Source organism: Mesoplodon mirus, assembly GCF_964341445.2.
Source record: "Mesoplodon mirus genome assembly, chromosome: 1".
In the NCBI taxonomy this organism is placed as follows: Eukaryota; Metazoa; Chordata; class Mammalia; order Artiodactyla; family Ziphiidae; genus Mesoplodon; species Mesoplodon mirus.
The window spans coordinates 51,917,535-51,937,698 of record NC_138976.1 but is presented as its reverse complement, the minus strand read 5'-3'; the positions used below and the strand labels follow the sequence as shown (position 1 = coordinate 51,937,698).

At 39.8% G+C, this 20,164-nt stretch overlaps 2 protein-coding genes across 10 annotated transcripts in view; both read right to left on the bottom strand.

Annotated features, from left to right (window-relative positions):
- LOC309802455 (RNA exonuclease 1 homolog) overlaps positions 1-11,758 on the bottom strand; it is a 46,999-nt gene extending 35,241 nt beyond the window's left edge. For 6 of the 9 annotated variants that reach the window (XR_014293800.1, XR_014293801.1, XR_014293802.1 and 3 more), the window contains exon 1: positions 665-1,046. Coding sequence is in view for 2 of the 9 variants with exons in the window: in XM_082618017.1 (XP_082474143.1) it covers positions 665-817 (153 nt within the window). In the remaining 7 variants the exon portion in view is untranslated. Of the gene's footprint in view, positions 1-664; positions 1,047-2,227; positions 2,347-2,813; positions 3,023-5,392; positions 5,483-5,907 lie in introns of those variants that run through there. The other 3 variants (XR_014293798.1, XR_014293799.1, XM_082618016.1) reach the window with 1 other exon arrangement.
- Positions 11,759-11,824: 66 nt separating this feature from the next.
- The window catches only part of EQTN (equatorin), a gene marked incomplete at its 5' end in the record, with an annotated part of 367,375 nt that continues 359,035 nt past the window's right edge, over positions 11,825-20,164 (bottom strand). Inside the window, 2 exons of the mRNA XM_082625779.1 lie at positions 11,825-12,034; positions 12,514-12,667. Coding sequence (XP_082481905.1) covers positions 11,968-12,034; positions 12,514-12,667 — 221 coding nt within the window. The 3' untranslated portion in view covers positions 11,825-11,967. The remainder of the gene's footprint in view (positions 12,035-12,513; positions 12,668-20,164) is intronic.

Below are 20,164 nucleotides of genomic sequence, written 5' to 3'. Positions count from 1 at the left end.
GCAGGACTGACTAAGACAGTTTTACCACTAAAAGTAACCAGGGGCTTCCCTGGTGGCACAGTGGTTAAGAATCTGCCTGCCAATGCAGGGGACATGGGTTCGATTCCTGGGCTGGGAAGATCCCACATGTTGCAGAGCAACTAAGCCCGTGCGCCACAACTATGGAGCCTGTGCTCTAGAGTCCATGAGCCACAACTACTGAGCCCATGTGCCACAACTACTGAAGCCTGTGCACCTAGAGCCCGTGCTCCACAACAAGAGAAGCCACCACAATGAGAAGCCCGCGCACCGCAATGAAGAGTAGCCCCCACTCGCTGCAACTAGAGAAAGCCCGCGCATAGCAACAAGGACCCAATGCAACCAAAAATAAATAATAAATTAATTTTTTAAAAAACCTGATGAATCTCCAACATAAAGAGTTTAATTATTTTTTTAAAAAAAGAAAAGTAACCAGAGTACTTTTTACAAATTATCAAGACCAGAAAAGTCATTCAAGAGGGAGGAAAAATCTAGGTCTACAGCCTGGCTTCAAAAAAGTACTGGAGAGAAACTGAATAAAGTTGTTTGCTAGTTGTGCCTCATGAGTTCTTTAGTCAAAGTAATAGTTACTGAGTGTGTGTGTGTGTGTGTTGTTTTCAGATAAATTACATTATTTAGTACTGACCTTGTTAAAAGCCTCATCCTCTGTTTTATAAACTCTCAAATACTTCTCAAAAAAGAGGTTGACATAGCGTTGTCTTACTTCATCAGGTACTTTGGACGAGGATTCTGATGCTCCTACAGCCCTCTTCTGATGAGCCACTTTATGTTTCAACATCTTGTTAAATACAAAATTGATTAGAGAAAAGAAGAATACATGTGTGTTCTGTTTAACATTCCTACTATGTGTATGAAAGTATAACTATCTTAGGTAAGTTTTATATCCAGAATTAAATTTAAAAATAATTTCATTTTAAATTCATCAGAAGTAGAATAAATGCAAGGCATAAATTATCTACACTCACAAAAGGGAGAAGTGGGACAGCTGCCTGTATGTCCACCATTATTAAGGCTGATCTGATTACTCATCTAATCCCTTTGCTGTTTCCACATCCAGATTCTTAGAACCATGGTTTGGTCCTCTGATCAGCGTACAGGAAGGTGTGAAGTTTACTATTCTTTTTTTAAAAATAAATTTATTTATTTATTTTTGGCTGCATTGGGTCTTCGTTGCTGCACGAGGGCTTTCTCTAGTTGCGGCAAGCGGGGGCTACTCTTTGTCGTGGTGCGCAGGCTTCTGACTGCTGTGGCTTCTCTTGTTGTGGAACACGGGCTCTAGGCACGCGGGCTCAGTAGTTGTGGTGCACAGACCTAGTTGCTCCACAGCATGTGGGATCTTCCCGAACTAGGGCTCGAACCCGTGTCCCCTGCATTGGCAGGCGGATTCTTAACCACTGCACCACCAGGGAAGTCCCAGCTTACTATTCTTAAAACAAATATATGTCCCAATGCCTTTCAGTTAACTTTTCATTGAGAAAAATGTTTGGACTTAAATTTATGACAATCTTTGCATATTCAATATTAAAACGATCCCAGCTAGAAACAAGGTGAGCATTCCTTTCGACGGACTTAAAAAGACTAAGAATTCTAGGATGAGTTAATCTACCTCACTTTTAGGAGGGACAAAGCCTTAAAACTGACCGGTAGTTTTCTGCTAAAGAATATTTGGTAAAAAGAAAAAAAAAAAACATCATTGCCACAAGTAGGGGAAAATTGACTAAAGAGGAAAGGTTGTACTATCATATTACTAGTGGGCATTATTTTCTAAAGGTCTGTCTCTCTGTCTCCCTGTCTCTCTCACATATGTACACATATACACCCCTCACTGGATGTGGCCTGAAAGGCATATTCCAATGTAAAACTTTTCTCTGAAAAACTCTGAGGCAGCTTAAATTAATCATAGCTACAGATATTTTAGGTCTGAAAAAATGCCTAATGTTTCCAAGGATAGGAAAACCAAATTAACCAAAAGTGACGCACAGGCACACATCCCATGAAAATATGAAAATAACTATATCTAAGGGTAACCAAAAAAGGTTGAAATTTCTCTTCAATAGGTTTGGCATTTATCTGAATTAGGGGTCTTCAGAGAGAAGAATATACCCACTCTCCAAGGGGCTCTATATATGGGTAGGATATGATGGTAATTAGAAATAAAATTATTATCTTCAGACTTAGTTTATAGTACCTTTACAGGAAAAGAAGCAATACTTTTCACAGGAATGTGTGATCTGTTTGGCTTTGCAGTTAGATTTTCCTTTGAAAGAACTACATCCACATGAAGGCTGTCTGATGTACATGAATTTTCTAAGAAGTTTAAAATGAACGAGAGAAAAAGGAAAAGGTAAATTTTAATGTCATTAGTCTCAGAAGATGAGTTTATTTCAATCATCAGCTCAAAATTTCACAATGCTTCGTTTATAGGCTTGATCTATATATATACATATATATTTTTTTCTGGAAGAAAACAAAATGCTAACACAAAAGGGTCTCAATAACCAACTCCAGTATAACCTAGAACAAATTTAAATAATTTATAAAGCAACTTGCTCCATGTAAGAATGCATGCAAAATACTACCATTTATTGCCTAGCATATAGAGATAAACAATATAAATGATTTAGATATCATGCTAATCATATTATTTCATGTAAAGCTCTAGGTGATTGACTTAACTATAATTGGGAATATATGGACTTCATAAGAAACATTTTTAAAATAAGGTAAAACCACATTTATTAAATAAGTGACTTAAAAAAGAGATTTTCTCATACCTCCTGAGGCTTTCCTTTGGGTCTGAGAGGCTGGACATGCAAATGTTTTTTTTTTTCTGTTCTGAAGTGGCAGCAACAAAAGCCTGCCCACCCTTAATGGCAGCCATTATCTGCACTGCCTGTTGCTGGGCCTGAAGGATTCCAGTGTGACTAATTAATGGTAGAACTGGTCCCCTGGATGGGCTAGTGATCTCTTTACTGGTTGGAACCTATAGAGAATCAACATAAAACAAAAAAATCCTGATTTTAAAAATGGATAAGATGGATAATTTCACTTTCCTTTTGCACAAAAGCTCTTTGGAATTGACTCCATTCACAATACTACATGTAGTCCGATACACACATAATTGGAATATTCCCAGAAATAAACAGAAATAATAAAACTGAACAACAATTTAAGCATATGATTTGAGACATTTTTTCTTGAAATAAGAGAGAAAATTAAATCTTATAAGATAATGACACTTTGTATGCAGGTAGAAGTGGTAATAAGACATATCCTACTGAAGTTACTGAAATTCAAAGTTAAGAAAAGAATTCATTAGGTAACCTGGCAGACGTATCAGGTGACCCATACAGGGAGAAATAGCAGGCTAGCATCAGACTTCTCCACAGCAACATTCATTATGAGAAAAGAAGGGAACATATGAAAAAATGTTCAGCTTCACTAGTAACCAAAGAAATGTAATATAAACTAAGGAAATAAAATTTCACTCTGATTTACAGGTTTAAAAAATGATAATACCCATTTTTTGTAAGGTTTGTGGGAAGGGAACCCTGGAACACTGTGTAGGACTGTAAATTGTCACAACCCTTCTAGAAGGCAATATGGTAACATATATATATATATTTTTTGCTGTACGTGGGCCTCTCACTGTTGTGGCCTCTCCCGTTGTGGAGCACAGGCTCCAGACACGCAGGCTCAGCGGCCATGGCTCACAGGCCCAGCTGCTCCGCGGCATGTGGGATCTTCCCCGACCGGGGCACGAACCCGTGTCCCCTGCATCGGCAGGCGGACTGTCAACCACTGCACCACCAGGGAAGCCCAGTAACATATTTTTAAAATCATAAAAATCTTTATCTTCTTTTGCCCAGTTACTTCTATTTGTGAGAATGTATTCTTTAAAAATTGCTGATGAAACCGACAATCATTTAAATATAAGAATTTGGGGGGACGTTATATAGCACAGTAATGTGAAAACTAACCACCACATCACTTGCAATTAAAGAGAAACAAGGTTAGCCTCCTAAAAACTTTTTTCATAAGAGAGAAGGGGAGAGAAACTAGTTTAGTAAATATCTATAATATCTGACCCCGGGATGTGCAGGTATTCACTATCTCCATTTCATGGATATGGAAAATGAAACAGAGAAATTAAGTAATTTGCTCAAGGACGTTCAACTATTCTGTTAAGAACTGGAATTCAGGGTCTTAATTGCGACTTGGAAGCATAAAGCCTTTTTATGCCATGCAGAAGATTCTGCTGTCAGTATGTACCAAGTAAAAATAATACAGAGACTAGAGCAGAGAAATAAAGTTTGTGTTAAATAGCACTTTTTAACACAAAAGTGTTAAAGGAATAATACTTGCTGCAGTGTTTGTACAGTTCCTTTACATGTCATAAAAGAACTTCAGCATTTATAATATAAATTTACAAGAGGTTCAAATTGCTTTGCAAAACTACAGTCAATTCCCCTTACTTACGCTAGTTAAGTTCTATAGAGTCCCGCAAACAATGAATTAGAAAATACTGAACCATTACTCCTAGGTGCAGGTGAGTATCTGGTCACAGCAGTTTCATCAACCAATGAATACATAACCTTGTTATATGCGTGTTTCTGTTTAAAGATACTTCATTTAGTATATAATGCTGATTCATCAACGCTGAATTTGTGGTCAACAGCACTAATAACTCGTGCCTGAACAAAGTTGTTTAACACACATTTTCTCTGTAAGGCACAGCACAGCCTTCTTGCGCCAAGGAACACTAGACAGCACTATACTTGGGGACCATTTTAAATAACAAAATCACCAACAAAACACACAAAAATGCAGAAAACATGGCACCAGACAGACTCAGGTAAGGACCTTGGTTAACAGTATGACAGCTGAACAAGAAGTCAGTGTTGCCTTGTTCAACCTTAGTTGGGAACGTGCATGTCAGGCGATTCAATTCAATTTTTTGGCCACTGCGCCTGTGTACAGAGGACCACAGAAGCATGAGTCTTGATTTTAAAGTTACAAATTAATTTTACTGAAGAGGCAAATTTGCAAATACAGAATCTGAAAATAATAAGGATTGACCATTTTAATTTATAGTTAAAAGGTTATACAAAAACAACATACCTTCTTTTAATGAAAACGTTAGATAATGGGGGAGAAAAATGAAGGTTTCAGAAAATGCTTACAAGTAGGCAATAAATTTATTGACTGCCCACTTGTGCCCCCTAGTGGATAATAGGATAACAAGTACTGGAATATACTTAAAGCTTGAAATGACAAGGTAGGTACTTCATAACCTGCTGAGAGAGACAGGGAGGGTGAGAAGTGCGATAGAAAGAGAAACAAAATGACTCACATCAAACTTGGCAGTGTGCGCAATTCTCCTTTTTGGTCCAGAAACGTTTTGGTAATACTGCATATCTAATTCCATTTGCTTTCCTGAAGGCTAATGGGAAAAAGATAAGACATCCAATTTCAGTGTAGTAAAAGCAAAGTTATGTTTCCCGAAGAGCCACAGGAATCCAAGCTACAAAATACTAGGCAAATTATTAAAAAATAATTCAGAAAAAATAATTTAATTTGGATAATCTGACATGCATAGGTTCCTATAAAAGATACCTCTAATTTGGGAAATCAACTATAAGTTACTGTACATAATACCAGGGTCTCTGGAAAATGTCAAGTCTGCAAGACATGATGGCTGGCCAATTACCAAGGTTTTGCCTTATTTTAATACATTATTAATCATAAGTATTAGAAATATATATAATAGATGTTATATATATTCTATAGGGTTTAGAATATAGAGAATATATATTTAAGGGAAACTCCTTTAGATTTAGGAAAAGGATTTTTAAAAAAGTGACCAACCTGCTTAGCAGTCTCTCCCTTATGAGCTTTGCTTCGTGTGAACTTACTGAAAATTCGAAGACATTCCTTCACAGTGTCATCAGAATCAGAAGGAGTGTCATCTTCAGTACATTCCTTATCAAAATCAAATTCAACTAATCTGTTGTCTTCAAGAGTAGTGAAGTCTTGACTGTCGTCTTGTACTCTCAGAACTTTGTCTTTCACATGATCGTCTGAATAACAGAACCGGAGTTGGCTTGGTGAATATTGCCATTCAGTTTCTTCTTTTTGAGTATCATCAATTGTTTTTACACGTCTTCTGCTCTTTGGGTAACTTTCATTATGACTTTCCTTCTGTATTTCTTTGTCACTGAGAGGTGCACAAGTTATACTTTCTCCTGAAATACAGACATGCTTTTCCTCACCATTGAAGCTTTCCATCTTAGAAATGTGGTTTTTAACACCACATAAGTTTATGTTAGTTTTAGTATCTAGTGAGGTTTTCATGTGTGATTTTGGTGGTTCTAACTTGTTACTGTCATCATCTGTTTGTGTGGTTAGTTGCGTTTCATCTATCTTCTCCTCTTCCATACCACTGATCTGAAGATTTCTCTCCTCCGGGGGCAATACTTGTATCTTTTCATCCATATTCTGATATTTAAAGCCTCTAAATGGCTTAGATTTCTTAGAAGTAGGAATGATTGGAGGTACATCCATAACAAGGTCATCTTCATCAGAATCTTGAAGATTTATTTTAATTCGTATTGGTGAAACATAAGGTCTTTGGCTCTCCAGGGACTTGTGGCAATTTCCACCCACAGATTTCTTCCAGAAGTGCTGCTTGTCAGTCTTACCCTGCTTTGCTTTAGATGCCCCAAGCAGCCCTGCAGAATAATTGAGCAAGGGATCATACTCAAGGTCAGTTGCTGGACATCTGTGGTCCATCACGTACTTTCTAGGCTGACTCTCTTTGCTCTTTGACGGTTCATTCCACTGTTCTTTTGGGAGCAGACTAGTTTCAGGAGAACCTTGTCTCACTTTTGTGTCACTCAAGGAGGCCGCGGGGCTTTGCGATAGCTCTTCAAGCGCTAAAGTAAACCTGGAGAGCCTCTTCCCCTTTTCTGCAACCTCAGCCTTGACTGACTCGATTTCTTTGTTGATTCTTTCCAATTCTTCCATAGTTGTGCCTAGTGTTGTTAATGGAAGATGGGTTTATCTTTAAACATCACTTAAGATGAAATGTGGACTCCAGAATATCCTGGACAATGAGTTTCCTATCACAAGGACATTAACTTTTCCAAACCCAGCCTTAAATGCAGGGAATTGTTGACTAACAGGTCAGTTCCTGGAATGAGAATGTCAACGGCTATTACTGATTAAGTCTTTCAAATGTCTAGCTCATTCCCATGACTGATTAAAGTACATTCGTGTCTTATTACTAGAGTAACTATACATCTGTGGGATAGGCCACGTGTATACATATTGAGCTGTGTCAAACATGACATGGTTTGGATATACACTATTCACCTTATTATTTACCAAGCAGTGACAATTTGGTAATAGTTCAAATAGTCAAATGCCTCTTACACAGAACTGTACATAGACTCACACACCAATATATCTCCTCTGTCACAAGAAAGTTTTTTTAAAACATTAGTCTTTTCTTAATTTAGTGGTTCTTAACATTCTCACTAAGGTCCCTGATATTCTACAGAATGCCTCAAACACCAAGTTAAGCAAAACACACCCTTCCACAACCAACCATTAAAAAAACCTTAAAAAAAATCAAAAAAATAAAACTCCAGACCAGTTGGATCCACACTCCTGAGGAAACCCAGGACAGCGACAAGAGATCAGGCTGCTTAGTCATGGCTCTTCACAATACCTGGCAGCTCCTTCCTGACTTTTTACTAAGGAAATCTCCACCTCTTCCCTCTTTCCAAGATATACTTTCCTATGGCAATGATGGGATAATTTACATACTTCTCTCTTCTCCCCAACAAGAAATTTCAGATATGAGATGTCGTCCAAATTATACTCGTTAAAACTCTGAATTTATTTTAGATAACCTACGTGTTTTGATAACACACATGTGCTTCCTCTTTACACAATGAGCTTTCTCCTGGCTCACTCGCTTTTCAATTTATCATTTGTTTTCTATTAAGAAATCAACTCTATTGAAATCCAAAACAACGTGTGTAACAAAGGTGTAGGACATTTTGATGGAGAAGGAAAAAGGTGAAGAGCAGGCACAAGAATGAGAACTATCCTATGTTCCAAACATAAACAAATGGGTCTAATTTCTTTTTAAATAAACTTGGAAAGGGGAGTAAACTCTGGGTAACCAGCTAGAACTGCATTTTGGCATAAGCTGGGTTTTATCTGGTTGCCATGATTCAGGAAAGGCTATTTAAGCAGTGCGTTGGGGTGCTACTGAAAAAACAAAACAAACAAACAAAAAACTGTACTTTACCTCCATGTCCGAAGTTTAAAATTTCTTTGCTGCATCAGAAGCTGGATTTGGAGGGCAAATTTTGAAGTCTGAGGCACACTTATAACCTTTGCTCAGGCTACAGGTGATTGGAAACAGCTCCTCCTGACTTGTAAATCCTCTTCACCACAACCGGGGTCCCACCCCACCCATCACCTTTCCCCAGAGCACAGGAAGCTCCTTAGAGTAATACCATACTGGGGATGGGTGACAGGAAGCGATGATAAAACCACACAAGACCACGCACGTGCATCTTACTGTGCATGCCTTTCTAGGATCCCGCGTTCCCAAGAGCTGGCATCAACCGTCCGCACACGCCGGTCCACAGCACGCTCCTCGCCCTGCCTCCCTGGCCACGTGACTTTGGCCCCGCCCCACTCTCCCCCTCCGGAGCCTTGGGGGCGGGGTGGCCACCCACGTAGAGCCGGCCTGGAAGCTGAGCTCTCTCAGCTCTCTCAGCTTCTCAGTACTGGGGCGGAGATTCTCTGCGGATGACCAGCCTAAGCCAACCATCTTCCCGAATGTCTCTTGGACGCCCCCGCTCCACGGTTTCAGAAACTGTGTGACCACCCAAAAGGCTCTCGAAGAACGTCCTCAAACAGGATCTTGCATAGCACCCTCACTGCTCAGTATATGTCGAACACACTTGACGTGGGAGGGGTGAAGTAAGAGGGAGTAAGGACTAGCCCTTAAGGCTCCTGAACCTGGCTGTGCGATGCTGGGAAGATTTACTCTTGCGAACTCTTAACAACTTGGTTCCTCGTTCGAAGGCAAGTGCTTGTTTTCCTCTTGCCCATAATAGCCACTCTATAGGAATTGCCCTTAAGTAGGTAGGTGGGAGTAAACAGCCCTTTCTGAGGGCTGGGGAAGAGACAGATTATGGGCATCAGAGAAAGGAAATGCAAGGGTGTTTTGGAATGGGGGGAAACAAGTTAAAAAGGAACTGGTTTTATTTTGTCCTTTAAGAGGAAACAAACACATCAGAGGTCCAGACAACCTGTTTAGGAAATCCAGGTTTAGTCATGGCATGGAGGGTCAGCAGGGGACAAATGAAAAGACACTCCCCCTCCCAATACACATACACACCAGCCTGGGATGTAGGACCCTCTCCTCACTTCTAGACTACCTGACATTCTTCATGCCCCGCCCCCAATACCATGACTGCACTTTACAATGTTACCTACAATGGTATCTGCAAGTTATGCTGAGGATGAGAAACCAATTAAAAAAAAAAAAAAAAATATATATATATATATATATATAGTTAACATCTCTTTTGGCCCTTTTAGGCATAGTAAAACCATATTGAGTAACTTTCTCAAGGTACATTAGTCCTGGAGACAAAAGCAACCCTTACACCTCTTTCCAATCAAGAAAATTCGTGGTCCCTTCCAAGGGTGGGTGGAGTAAAAAGGTGGGAACGGTTGGTAGCCAACCCCTCCCCAAGCCCACCTGACATTCTTCCCACAAGCCTTTTCTCACCCATGGATTCAACATGGCTCCGCTGCACTCCGAGCACCTCCAAGCTGCTGCAATGAGCTGCCTAACTCAGTTCCCACCGCGTTTCCCGGTGCCTGAACTGGCAGCACAAACGCTGGCACCGGCCCCAGGGGCTGTCAAAAGGGCATGGAAAATGGCAAAAGTAACCCACGGAGGGCAGCATGGGCTACTGCTCAAGGCCACCTCCTCTGGCTTCGAAAATTGTGTGCACTGATGGGAAAAGCAAGCAGAGCTTAACACACACCCTACTACCTCTTCTCCAGCCAGGGTACCGCCTTATATAGTCCGTTGCTACTCGAAGGCGGAGCTTCGTAGCTTTCCCAGCCAATGGAGAGCTTGGGGCTGGCGTCAGGGGAGAAAATAACGAGGGAGGGAATGACCCAGAGAATGCATGGTAGGGCTGCGTCAGGTGAGTGTAGTGTGTGTCTGTCCTCCATGGGGAAGAAGGTTCATAAAGACCTAACCTACAGGTAAGGAAAACAATTTCCCAAGAGATGAAAGGACCCTTGGATTAAGGAATCTCCTGCCTTGTGGATGCCTACCTTGCTCCTAAACAACATCCTTTGACTTATAGTAAGTTTGGCTATTAACCCTCATGGATCATGGAGAGAACCTCAGCTGTGAAGCACATCTAAACTTTGCTTCTCTCTAGCAGGTGATCTTAGGCAAGGTATCTGACTTACCCGAGTTCTCCTTTCTTGATCTGTAAAATAAACTTGCCTTTCATAGGGTAGTAGAATTCAGTGTGCTGTAATGTACCAAAGTGCCTAGCATAAAGTAGGTGAGAATTGAGGAGGACAAGTTCTTCCCCTTCCCATCATCAACACATATCCACAAAGGACCTGGTACATGTCCCTAAAATCCTTCCAGTTGAAACTGATTCCTAAAAGGGAAACAGTTCCCTATTCCATTGTTCTTCTTTGTAAACTGAAATACTCCTAGGATAGATAGGTTCATAAGTCACTGATAACTTCAATTAGTCTTTGAGATGTTTGCTTTTCTTCCAGTAGCACATACTGAGCCTGGGTGCTGGGGGGAAGAGAGAAGGAAGGGTCCTCCAGCTCTAAAAGATTCAGGGTCCATGGATCCCCCTCTAGGAAATTACATGCTGGGATCCCTCCTTCCTTTCTTTTCTTCTGAAAAACAATGTTATCTCAAATGGTTATGGATACTTTAGAAGGTCCTAAATCTTACTGTCCTATGAGAGGACCCTGATGACTTGGAAACAATTGAAGAATGCTAAGAGTCTCTAGTGCTAGTTTTGTCTCTTGATACGGCACACCTGTTTTGCCAGTAAAACATGAACAGGTGTGTTTTTTTTGCTTTGGTGGTGGGGAGGGGCGTAGTTAGTAGTGATTACCCTGAAAGTCCTCAAAATGCCCCCAAGTAAGGTAAAAAACTAAATGTTCTCATTTTAAAAAGAACCAGCCTAGAATGAATAGTTTCCTTAAGTCACTTTCCAGGATCATTTTTACTTGATGAAGTTTTCCACACCTTAAGTTATTTCCTTCTATTTTTTTTCCATTGAATGGTTTTTATAGCTGAGAGATTTTTTAATTGAATATGCCCTCCTTTTTTTTTTTTTTTTGCGTTACGCGGGCCTCACTTTTGTGGCCTCTCCCGTTGCGGAGCTCCGGAAGCGCAGGCTCAGCGGCCATGGCTCACGGGCCCAGCCGCTCCGCGGCATGTGGGATCTTCCCGGACCGGGGCACGAACCCGTGTCCCCTGCATCAGCAGGCGGACTCGCAACCACTGTGCCACCAGGGAAGCCCTGCCCTCCTTTTAAAGCACCAGAAAATTTAAAGGTCTCAACAGAGTTTCCAAATCATAACATGAGTGGCACCAACATATTTTTTATGACAAAAAAAATTAAAGTTGTCTATTCATCAGTGGGTTTGTCTTTGTTCCTCACTCTGAATTAAGTCTGACTCATCATTCATGCCTGTCTCATCTGAGCCTGTGGAAACCACGTCTGTTGTCCTAGATTTTGACCTTGTGTCTGATTTCCTTAATTCTGAAGAAGTGGTGCCCCAAAATGTGCTGCTGTCAGTACTCTGAGAAAAAGATGTGTTGATACGCCTTCTCATGGATCAGTTATAAAGAGATGCCTGCTCTGGGTCGACAAAGTCTTCACCAGACTGAAGAGCTTTTTTACATCTGAAAAAAAAAAACATACATCAAAAATTGTTTTTAATTGTGTACGTTTGCAGCTTGGCTTAGAAAAGCATCTTAAAGTGATATATGAATTCTGTCCAATATATTAGCTATTTATTATAACACTATATAAAAATGAATGAAAAATGTTAGACCCTACACAGATGTGCTGTTTAGAACAGAGGTCATAGCCCTTTTGTTTCAAGGCTATTAAAAAAGAATACATTTCTAGATTCTCTATACCCTTTCCAATTGACTAGGGTTGTTACTATCTCTAGATGACTATTTAAAATATTGGGAAAAAGTCCAAGTGGGATATTCCCTGAGAGACAGCCCCATGCTCCTTTCCAAATAGGGGAAATGGAGCCAAAATGAATACCTTATAAACTTGGGAGTCACGTTTGCCTAGCACTCGACTAAAGAGAGCAGAGTGGGTGTTTCCTCTCACGTGTTTTAAAGACTCCAGAGGTCTGTAGACTTACTTCTTTATCTTCACTTTGTACAGCACGGTACAACTGACTGCCAAGAGGATGGCAAAAAGGAAGAGGCTCGTCAACGAGATGCCCAGAATTAACCTTAATTTGGCTTTCTTAACTTCTGCCAGGTTGTCTTTATCTGTAGCATTCACATCAGAGTCTGAGAGAAAAGAAAGAAAATGCAATGGGAAAGAGTGACTCTGCTCAGCATGTTTTCCTGGAGGAATAAGGATCGCAAAGCAACTGAAGAGAAGCCTTCACCACCCGGAGTCTTCACTGAGTTCTCCCCACTACCCTCATGCAATGCAAAGGAGAAGGCTATAGGCCACTCCCTACAGCCAAGTACTCTTAACTTTTTTACCTTTCCCCTTCACAGCAATCATGGGGGAGCTGTCCTTTGCTCCATTTTCCAGGATCACAGAAGTTTATGGATTTGCCCTTGGTACACAGCTAATAAGTGGCAAAATTTGGTATCAAACCCAGGTTACCAGATGTTAAAATATGTATCAGACTTCCTCCCTGAATAATAATAATAATAAAAACAATTCAAGACTGAAGAGATTACTATTAAAAATGTGATGGGGGGCCTCCCTGGTGGCGCAGTGGTTGAGAGTCCGCCTGCCGATGCAGGGGATACGGGTTCGTGCCCCGGTCTGGGAGGATCCCATATGCCGCGGAGCGGCTGGGCCCGTGAGCCATGGCCGCTGGGCCTGCGCGTCCGGAGCCTGTGCTCCGCAACGGGAGAGGCCACAACAGTGAGAGGCCCGCATACCGCAAAAAAAAAAAAAAATGTGATGGGGCCTCCCTGGTGGCGCAGTGGTTGAGAGTCCGCCTGCCGATGCAGGGTATACGGGTTCGTGCCCCGGTCCGGGAGGATCCCATATGCCGCGGAGCGGCTGGGCCCGTGAGCCATGGCCGCTGAGCCTGCGCATCCGGAGCCTGTGCTCCGCAACGGGAGAGACCACAACAGTGAGAGGCCCGCGTACCGCAAAAAAAAAAAAAAAAAAAAAAAAGTGATGAAATTACACACAAGGGATTAGTCCTTCAAGAGAGAAAGATGCAATTCTACTGTTGGGACATGCATTGACTTTCTTTTAAGCTAAAAGGATGATGTATTACAATGCTTTCTCCACAAGGCTTAAGAACTGAATTTGCGGGCTTCCCTGGTGGTATAGTGGTTAAGAATCTGCCTGCCAATGCAAGGGACATGGGTTCAAGCCCTGGTCCTGGAAGATCCCACATGTCATGGAGCAACTAAGCCCATGCACCACAACTACTGAGCCTGAGCTCTGGAGTCCACAAGCCACAACTACTGAGCCTGCATGCCACAGCTACTGAAGCCCACGCGCCTAGAGCCTGTGCTCCACAACAGAAGCCACTGCAATGAGAAGCCCGTGCACCACAATGAAGAGCAGCCCCCACTCACCGCAACTAGAGAAAGCCCGCATGCAGCAACGAAGACCCAACACAGCCAAAAATAAATAAAATAAATAAATTTATTTTTAAAAAAAGAACTGAATTTGCCATTTTATTACTGTGATCAAATCTAGTGTACTTGATGTTAAAGAAATGGAAATTTAGTTAACTTTCTAAAATACATTATATAATAAAAATCATGTCTGGATCCAGAAACGTCAAAAGTCTTTTTCCTAAAGTTATGAAAATATATCTTTACTGCCAAATTTTATAACTTCCTGAATATATGTCTGACTTAATAGGCATTTAATAGTGACTTTAAATAACCATGTTGCTATTTCTCCCCTTTCCCCCAACCTCCTCCCACCTAAAAGTTCCAAGGGTTTTCATGATTTTCTAGGTAATGATATTTTGGTAATAAGCAATGACAAGCTCCCATATCTAACTCTCTGATATTTAAAAAACTTGTAATTGTCAAAGTGCAATCCTAGGCCAAGGGGAGTGAAATGTGCACAGTTGTCAATGACTGATATCTTGACTTTGAGGGAGATTATTTTGGGAATAAACAAATTATGTTAAAATGGACTGTGCTCCTGAATTGCTTTGTTACTCCTTAAAAGGGTGTTTGTAAATAGGTGTGCTTATAGTACATTTTGTTTATCAAGGTGGTGGTCAAAACTAGAGAAGGGTTTGAAATTCCTAACCACTGGAAATTATAGAAAAGCTAATTACAAGTTTGGACAGCTTTTTTTTCCTCTAAGCCTCAGTTTCCTCATCTGTAAAATGGAGATAATACCAACTTTCATGGAGTTGCTGTGAGTGCTGACATAATAATGTATGTATAGTGTAGTATGTGCTCAATATGTAATAGAAAATCAGTGATGCTCATTTTAATTACTTGAAAACACAAAATATTTCTAAAGTATTTGTCATTACTGTATATCACTTTTCTAAACAAAGAAGACTGACTCTGTTTTCTTGATGCACTGAAAGGCAAGTGGCTGTACTGGTCAAATAATCCAGTACAGAATTGAGGTGACAGGACTTAGATGTATTATCAGATGTTATTTCTTTTTCAATGTCCTTTTGAAAGACAGAGGATTGGGGAAAATTAATATATTGCCTCATTATGAAATTTTCCATCAAGTCAGGAGTTCTTTCACTCATACAAATAAAATTAATCCATGAATGAAAACTACATTCAGTAGCAGGAATTCTTTCATTCCTTGCTGGTGGGAATACAAAATGGTACAGCCACTTTGTAAGACAGTTTGGTAGTTTCTTACATATCTAAACATAGTCTTACCACATGATTCAGCAATCACGATCCTTGGTATTTACCCGAATGAGTTGAAAACTTATGACTACACAAAAACCTACAAGTGCATGTCTCTAGCAGCTTTATTCATTATTGCCAAAATTTGGAAACAGTCAAGACGTCCTTCAATAGGTGAATGGATAAACAAACTGGTACATCCATACAATGGAATATTATTCTGTGATGAACAGAAGTGAACCATCAAGGCACAAAAAGACATGGAGGAATCTTAAATGCATCTGACTAAGCAAAAGAAGCCAATCTGAAAAGGATACATACTGTATGTTTCCAATGATTTGACCTTCTGAAAAAGGCAAAACTATAGAGACAGTGAAAAGATCAGTAGTTGCCAAGGGTTGGGGAAGGGAGGGATGGCTAAGTAGATCGTAGGGGATTTTTAGGTCAATGAAGCTACTCGGTATGATTGTAATGGTGGACACAAGACATTATGCATTTGTCAAAATCCCGTAGAATTGTACAACACAAAGGGTGGACCCTAATGTAAACTATGAAGTTTAGTTAATAGCAATGTATCAATATTGGCTCATAAATTGTTAAAAAAATGCACCACACGAATGAAAGATATTAATAACAGGGGAAACTGAGCAGGGGGAATATATGAGAACTCTGTACTTTCTACTCAATTTTTCTATAAGCTTAAAACTGCTCTAAAAATGTCTGTCAATTTAAGACAACTGCATCCTAAATATTGTTCACTTGCCTACTCCTTCATTTGGTTTACTGTTTCAGGAATATAAGTTACAAAACAGGGAGATGGAAATAGTCATCTGTAATGTGGTCACTGAAGAACACTGTTTAGGAAACATAACTTTCCTACAACTGTAAACGTCCTCTCTGACATGATGTCAGCCACCATGCTACCTTCTTACATATTCTATACCTTACTGAGGAAAACAGTATCACCATGTAGACACTACAATGTGTGAAAGTATTTATGTATCCCTTTAATTGAAGTATTTTGTTCTTACTTGGAATTGGCTGAAAAGCTTGATCTCGTTGGTTGTCCTCAATGGTGTCTGCATTTATAGCTGTTTAAACAATAAATTGGTGTTATGGTAAACAAAATTCACTTACTTTTGTGTGTGTATACAGCTTATTCTCATTGTTCATGGTAGTCATGGTAGTTAAGCTATGTAAGCACTGAATCAATGAATACTGAACCAGCATTGTTCCTAAGGGAAATACAGGCTTAGGTTCCTATGAGCCTCTGGTCACTACATTTTCATCAACCAATGAATATCTAACCTTGTTTTATGTGTGTGTTTCTGTTTAGAGACACTTTATTTAGTATATACTGCTGATTCATCAACACTGAGCTCACAATCAACAGCATTATAACTCACACCTACATGAAGCTTATATAATACACACATTTTTCTCCTGAGGTACACCACAGCCTTCTTGTGTTTAGGAACATTAAACAGCATTGTACTACTATACTTGGGGGGCATTTAAAATAGCAAAATCGCCAACAGAAATTGCTACTCTGTGTGTGTCTACAAATGACTGTGAAAGTTCTGCAAGTAGAGGGTTCCAGATAAATTTTAGATACAGGTAAATTCACAAATACAGAATCTGCAAGCTAGGATCCATTGAATATGGTACGTATTTCACATTTATAACACATGCTTGTATGTGTGTGATACATGAATTATATTTATACATGTCTGCATACATAGATGATATGCATGTTACATTTATACATGATACATACAAATGCTATGCATGTTACATTTATACATGCATGATTGTACATTTATGATTATATATTACTTTTATGCATGCATATATTTTGATATATAATTTGCATTCATTCATGCCTCTCCATGTGCATACTGCTCCAAATACAAAGAGGGATTATATTGAGCAAGAGCCTTATTTAACATTTTTAATCATAAATTAAATGACTAGATTGCAACACTTGTAGGAAAATAAGAGTTTTGGGGAGAGAATCAGAAAATGTGTGACACTGATCAGCTTTCTGGGTTTGTTTTACATTTGCTATTACATGTGATGATGGCAGCAAAATGTTGACTTATTAATTCTCAGTATTAGAACAATTTACACTGATCTTGGATTTCTTACAGAAGACTTTAGAAAACCAAAACATTTTCCCAGCTACCCAACTACTATGAGCGTACCTTTAGCTAACATTTTCCAAAATGCAGTCTCATGTGGACTCTGGATTGGTTCTGTTTAAAAAACAAAATAGAACAAGATAACAAAATAAGGTAATTTGGCTTCAGTAAAATTTTTTTTTTTTTTGTGCGATACGCGGGCCTCTCACTGTTGTGGCCTCTCCCGTTGCAGAGCGCAGGCTCTGGATGCGCAGGCTCAGCGGCCATGGCTCACGGGCCCAGGCGCTCCGTGACATGTGAGATCCTCCCGGACTGGGGCACGAACCCGCGTCACCTGCATTGGCAGGCGGACTCTCAACCACTGCGCCACCAGGGAAGCCCCGGCTTCAGTAAATTTTTGATAGAACATTCATTCATTTGTTACTTTAGTCATCTAAAAGTTAGACCTTGAGTTCCTATCATGTGCCAGACCCTGTGGTTGGCATTAAAGTTACAGAAATGAACAAGGTCTTATGCTCAAGGAACACGCTCTCAATTTGGGAGACAGACAAGAATCACTGTTCATTATGTTGCAGGGTAATGAGGGCTTTCATAGCGATGCACAGGTGGTATGCACAGAGGGATCTAATTCAACTTCCAAAGGCCAGAAACACTTTGAGAGGGAGCTGATGCTCCCATATAGGCTCAGAGGACTAGAAATTGTTTGCCAGACAAACTATGTAAGAGAGAGGTCATTCCACGGTGAGCAAACTCAGGTGCCATAAGCAGGTTCGGTAAGTTCTCAGAGCTTCAGGTAGTCTGGAGTGGAGAATGTGGGTGAGGAATGTGACCAGAGATGAGACTGGCAAGTTCTTCAATGGTCAGATCATTTCAGACTTGAATGCCTGGTTAAGAACTTAGACTATGACCCCAAACCTAGTAGAAAATTACTGAAGGTATTTAAGAAGGGGCCAACCAGGATGATCAGATTTCTCTATTTAAATATATCAAGAAAGTGAATAATATTAGAGTAATCATATGAGAAACATACTTGGATTGCATGAACTGGAGAACATAGGGTTTCATGTAATGACAGTCCACTGTATTCAATTAGACCACTCCTCTTTCAAGACCTTCGAGGAGAGCCATCCTGGGTTGTTATGTTTTCACAAGTATTTTATAAGGAACAATACTCTTGTCAGAAAAAGTAAAAGGATAATTTTGATTTTGTAAACTCTCACTCTGAACTTTCCCCCACGGATAATCTTAGGAAACACCAACAATTGACTCTAAGCAGAGGCAAGTTTGTTTCTCAAGCATGTGATTGTTATATCATTATTTTTAAATTATATTAAAATGTACTAAATATATTTATATAAATATATACACACATGATATTTTAGATAAATATATATTTAATATAAATATAAATGTAATACATTTTACTAACATAAAGTTATATTTTAAAAAGAGCTCACTTCCTATCACTTGTCAAGTAAATCTGAAAATTGAGTCTTAGATTTTTTTTACCATTTAAAAGATTTTAGAGTGGCTTTAAATTGTAGTAGTACAAATTCTTTAAGCATGTTATTACTTTACAAAATACTCAGATTAATGAAAGTAAAATTTTTAAGTCATATAATGATATGCTCCAGGTCTGACTACAGTGTTGTAACTTTAATACTGTGAATAGTTTTTTCAATAGGTTCTTTACCTTCTTCTTCATTGCTGACTGTTTCAGGAGGTGGTAATGTCGTGTTTTCATTGACGAGTTTATCTACGAAAAGGCATAATGGATTATCAGCATATAAATATATTGACTCAACATTTGTGATTAAGCATTTTTTAAGCTAAAAAAGTAGAAGAAAAGGAGACAAAAATATCAAAACAAACAAAAAAAACAAAGAGAGAGATGTTGACATTTTCCTGAGATACCTTAAAGGAGGGGAAAGAAGAAGGCTTTGAAGAATGATGTTTGTGTGATAATGGGTTGCCTGAGGTAGGATTAATATGCGTATAATTTGCAAGAGTGAGGAAAAACTGGGAGCGTGGGGCCACAGGCTTCCTTTGACAGTACGGAACATCTATGGAATGAGAGGCATTGGCTTCACATGGCTCCCTGAACAGGCCTTGAAGTGATACTGTCACTTCAGGACAAGTTGGTTGCTGGTCAGGGTGGTGACGTGAAAGAGTTGTAACATCAATGTCCTTGCAAACTGGAAACACATGCATGTTAACTACTCAAAACAGAGTTTTGGCCCTAAAGATTTGGGGCTACAAATCAAGGATTTTCAGGCCTGATTTAGTATATATCTCAGTCTACAATGTGTCCATCTGGAGGTATGTCAGCAAGAGTGTATTTGGGAACAATTGTGACTGAAGGACCATTGTTCTCCCCATGAAGTTGGCAATTTCAGTTAAATTGCTTCATACAGGAGTCAATAAAGTTCCGTATGAAGTACAGGCAACCCCACTTCTAGGAAGATTTCTACTGAGCCTACAAACAGAATAGGTATCTTGTTGGCAAGGAAGGATGGAAAAACGAACCCGTTACCAGAGTTGACACAGATTCAGGCAGGGCTGGAACAATTGGTAAGTAATCCTTTAACTCTGCTATGCAACCCTCAGACTTGATTTTGGAGAAAAATGTCTGGATTGTCTCACTACTGCCTCGCTCTCATCGTTTTGGGGACTAAAAGAATTGTTAGTCAAAATTTTTCTGGAGATTTCCATCTCCTTGGGGAGCTTGCTCCTCCACAATGTCCCCGCCATGTCAACATGACTCCCTCTGTTAGGGCCCCTTTTAAAATGGCAAAAATGTCTTATCCCAATACAACTTTGACAA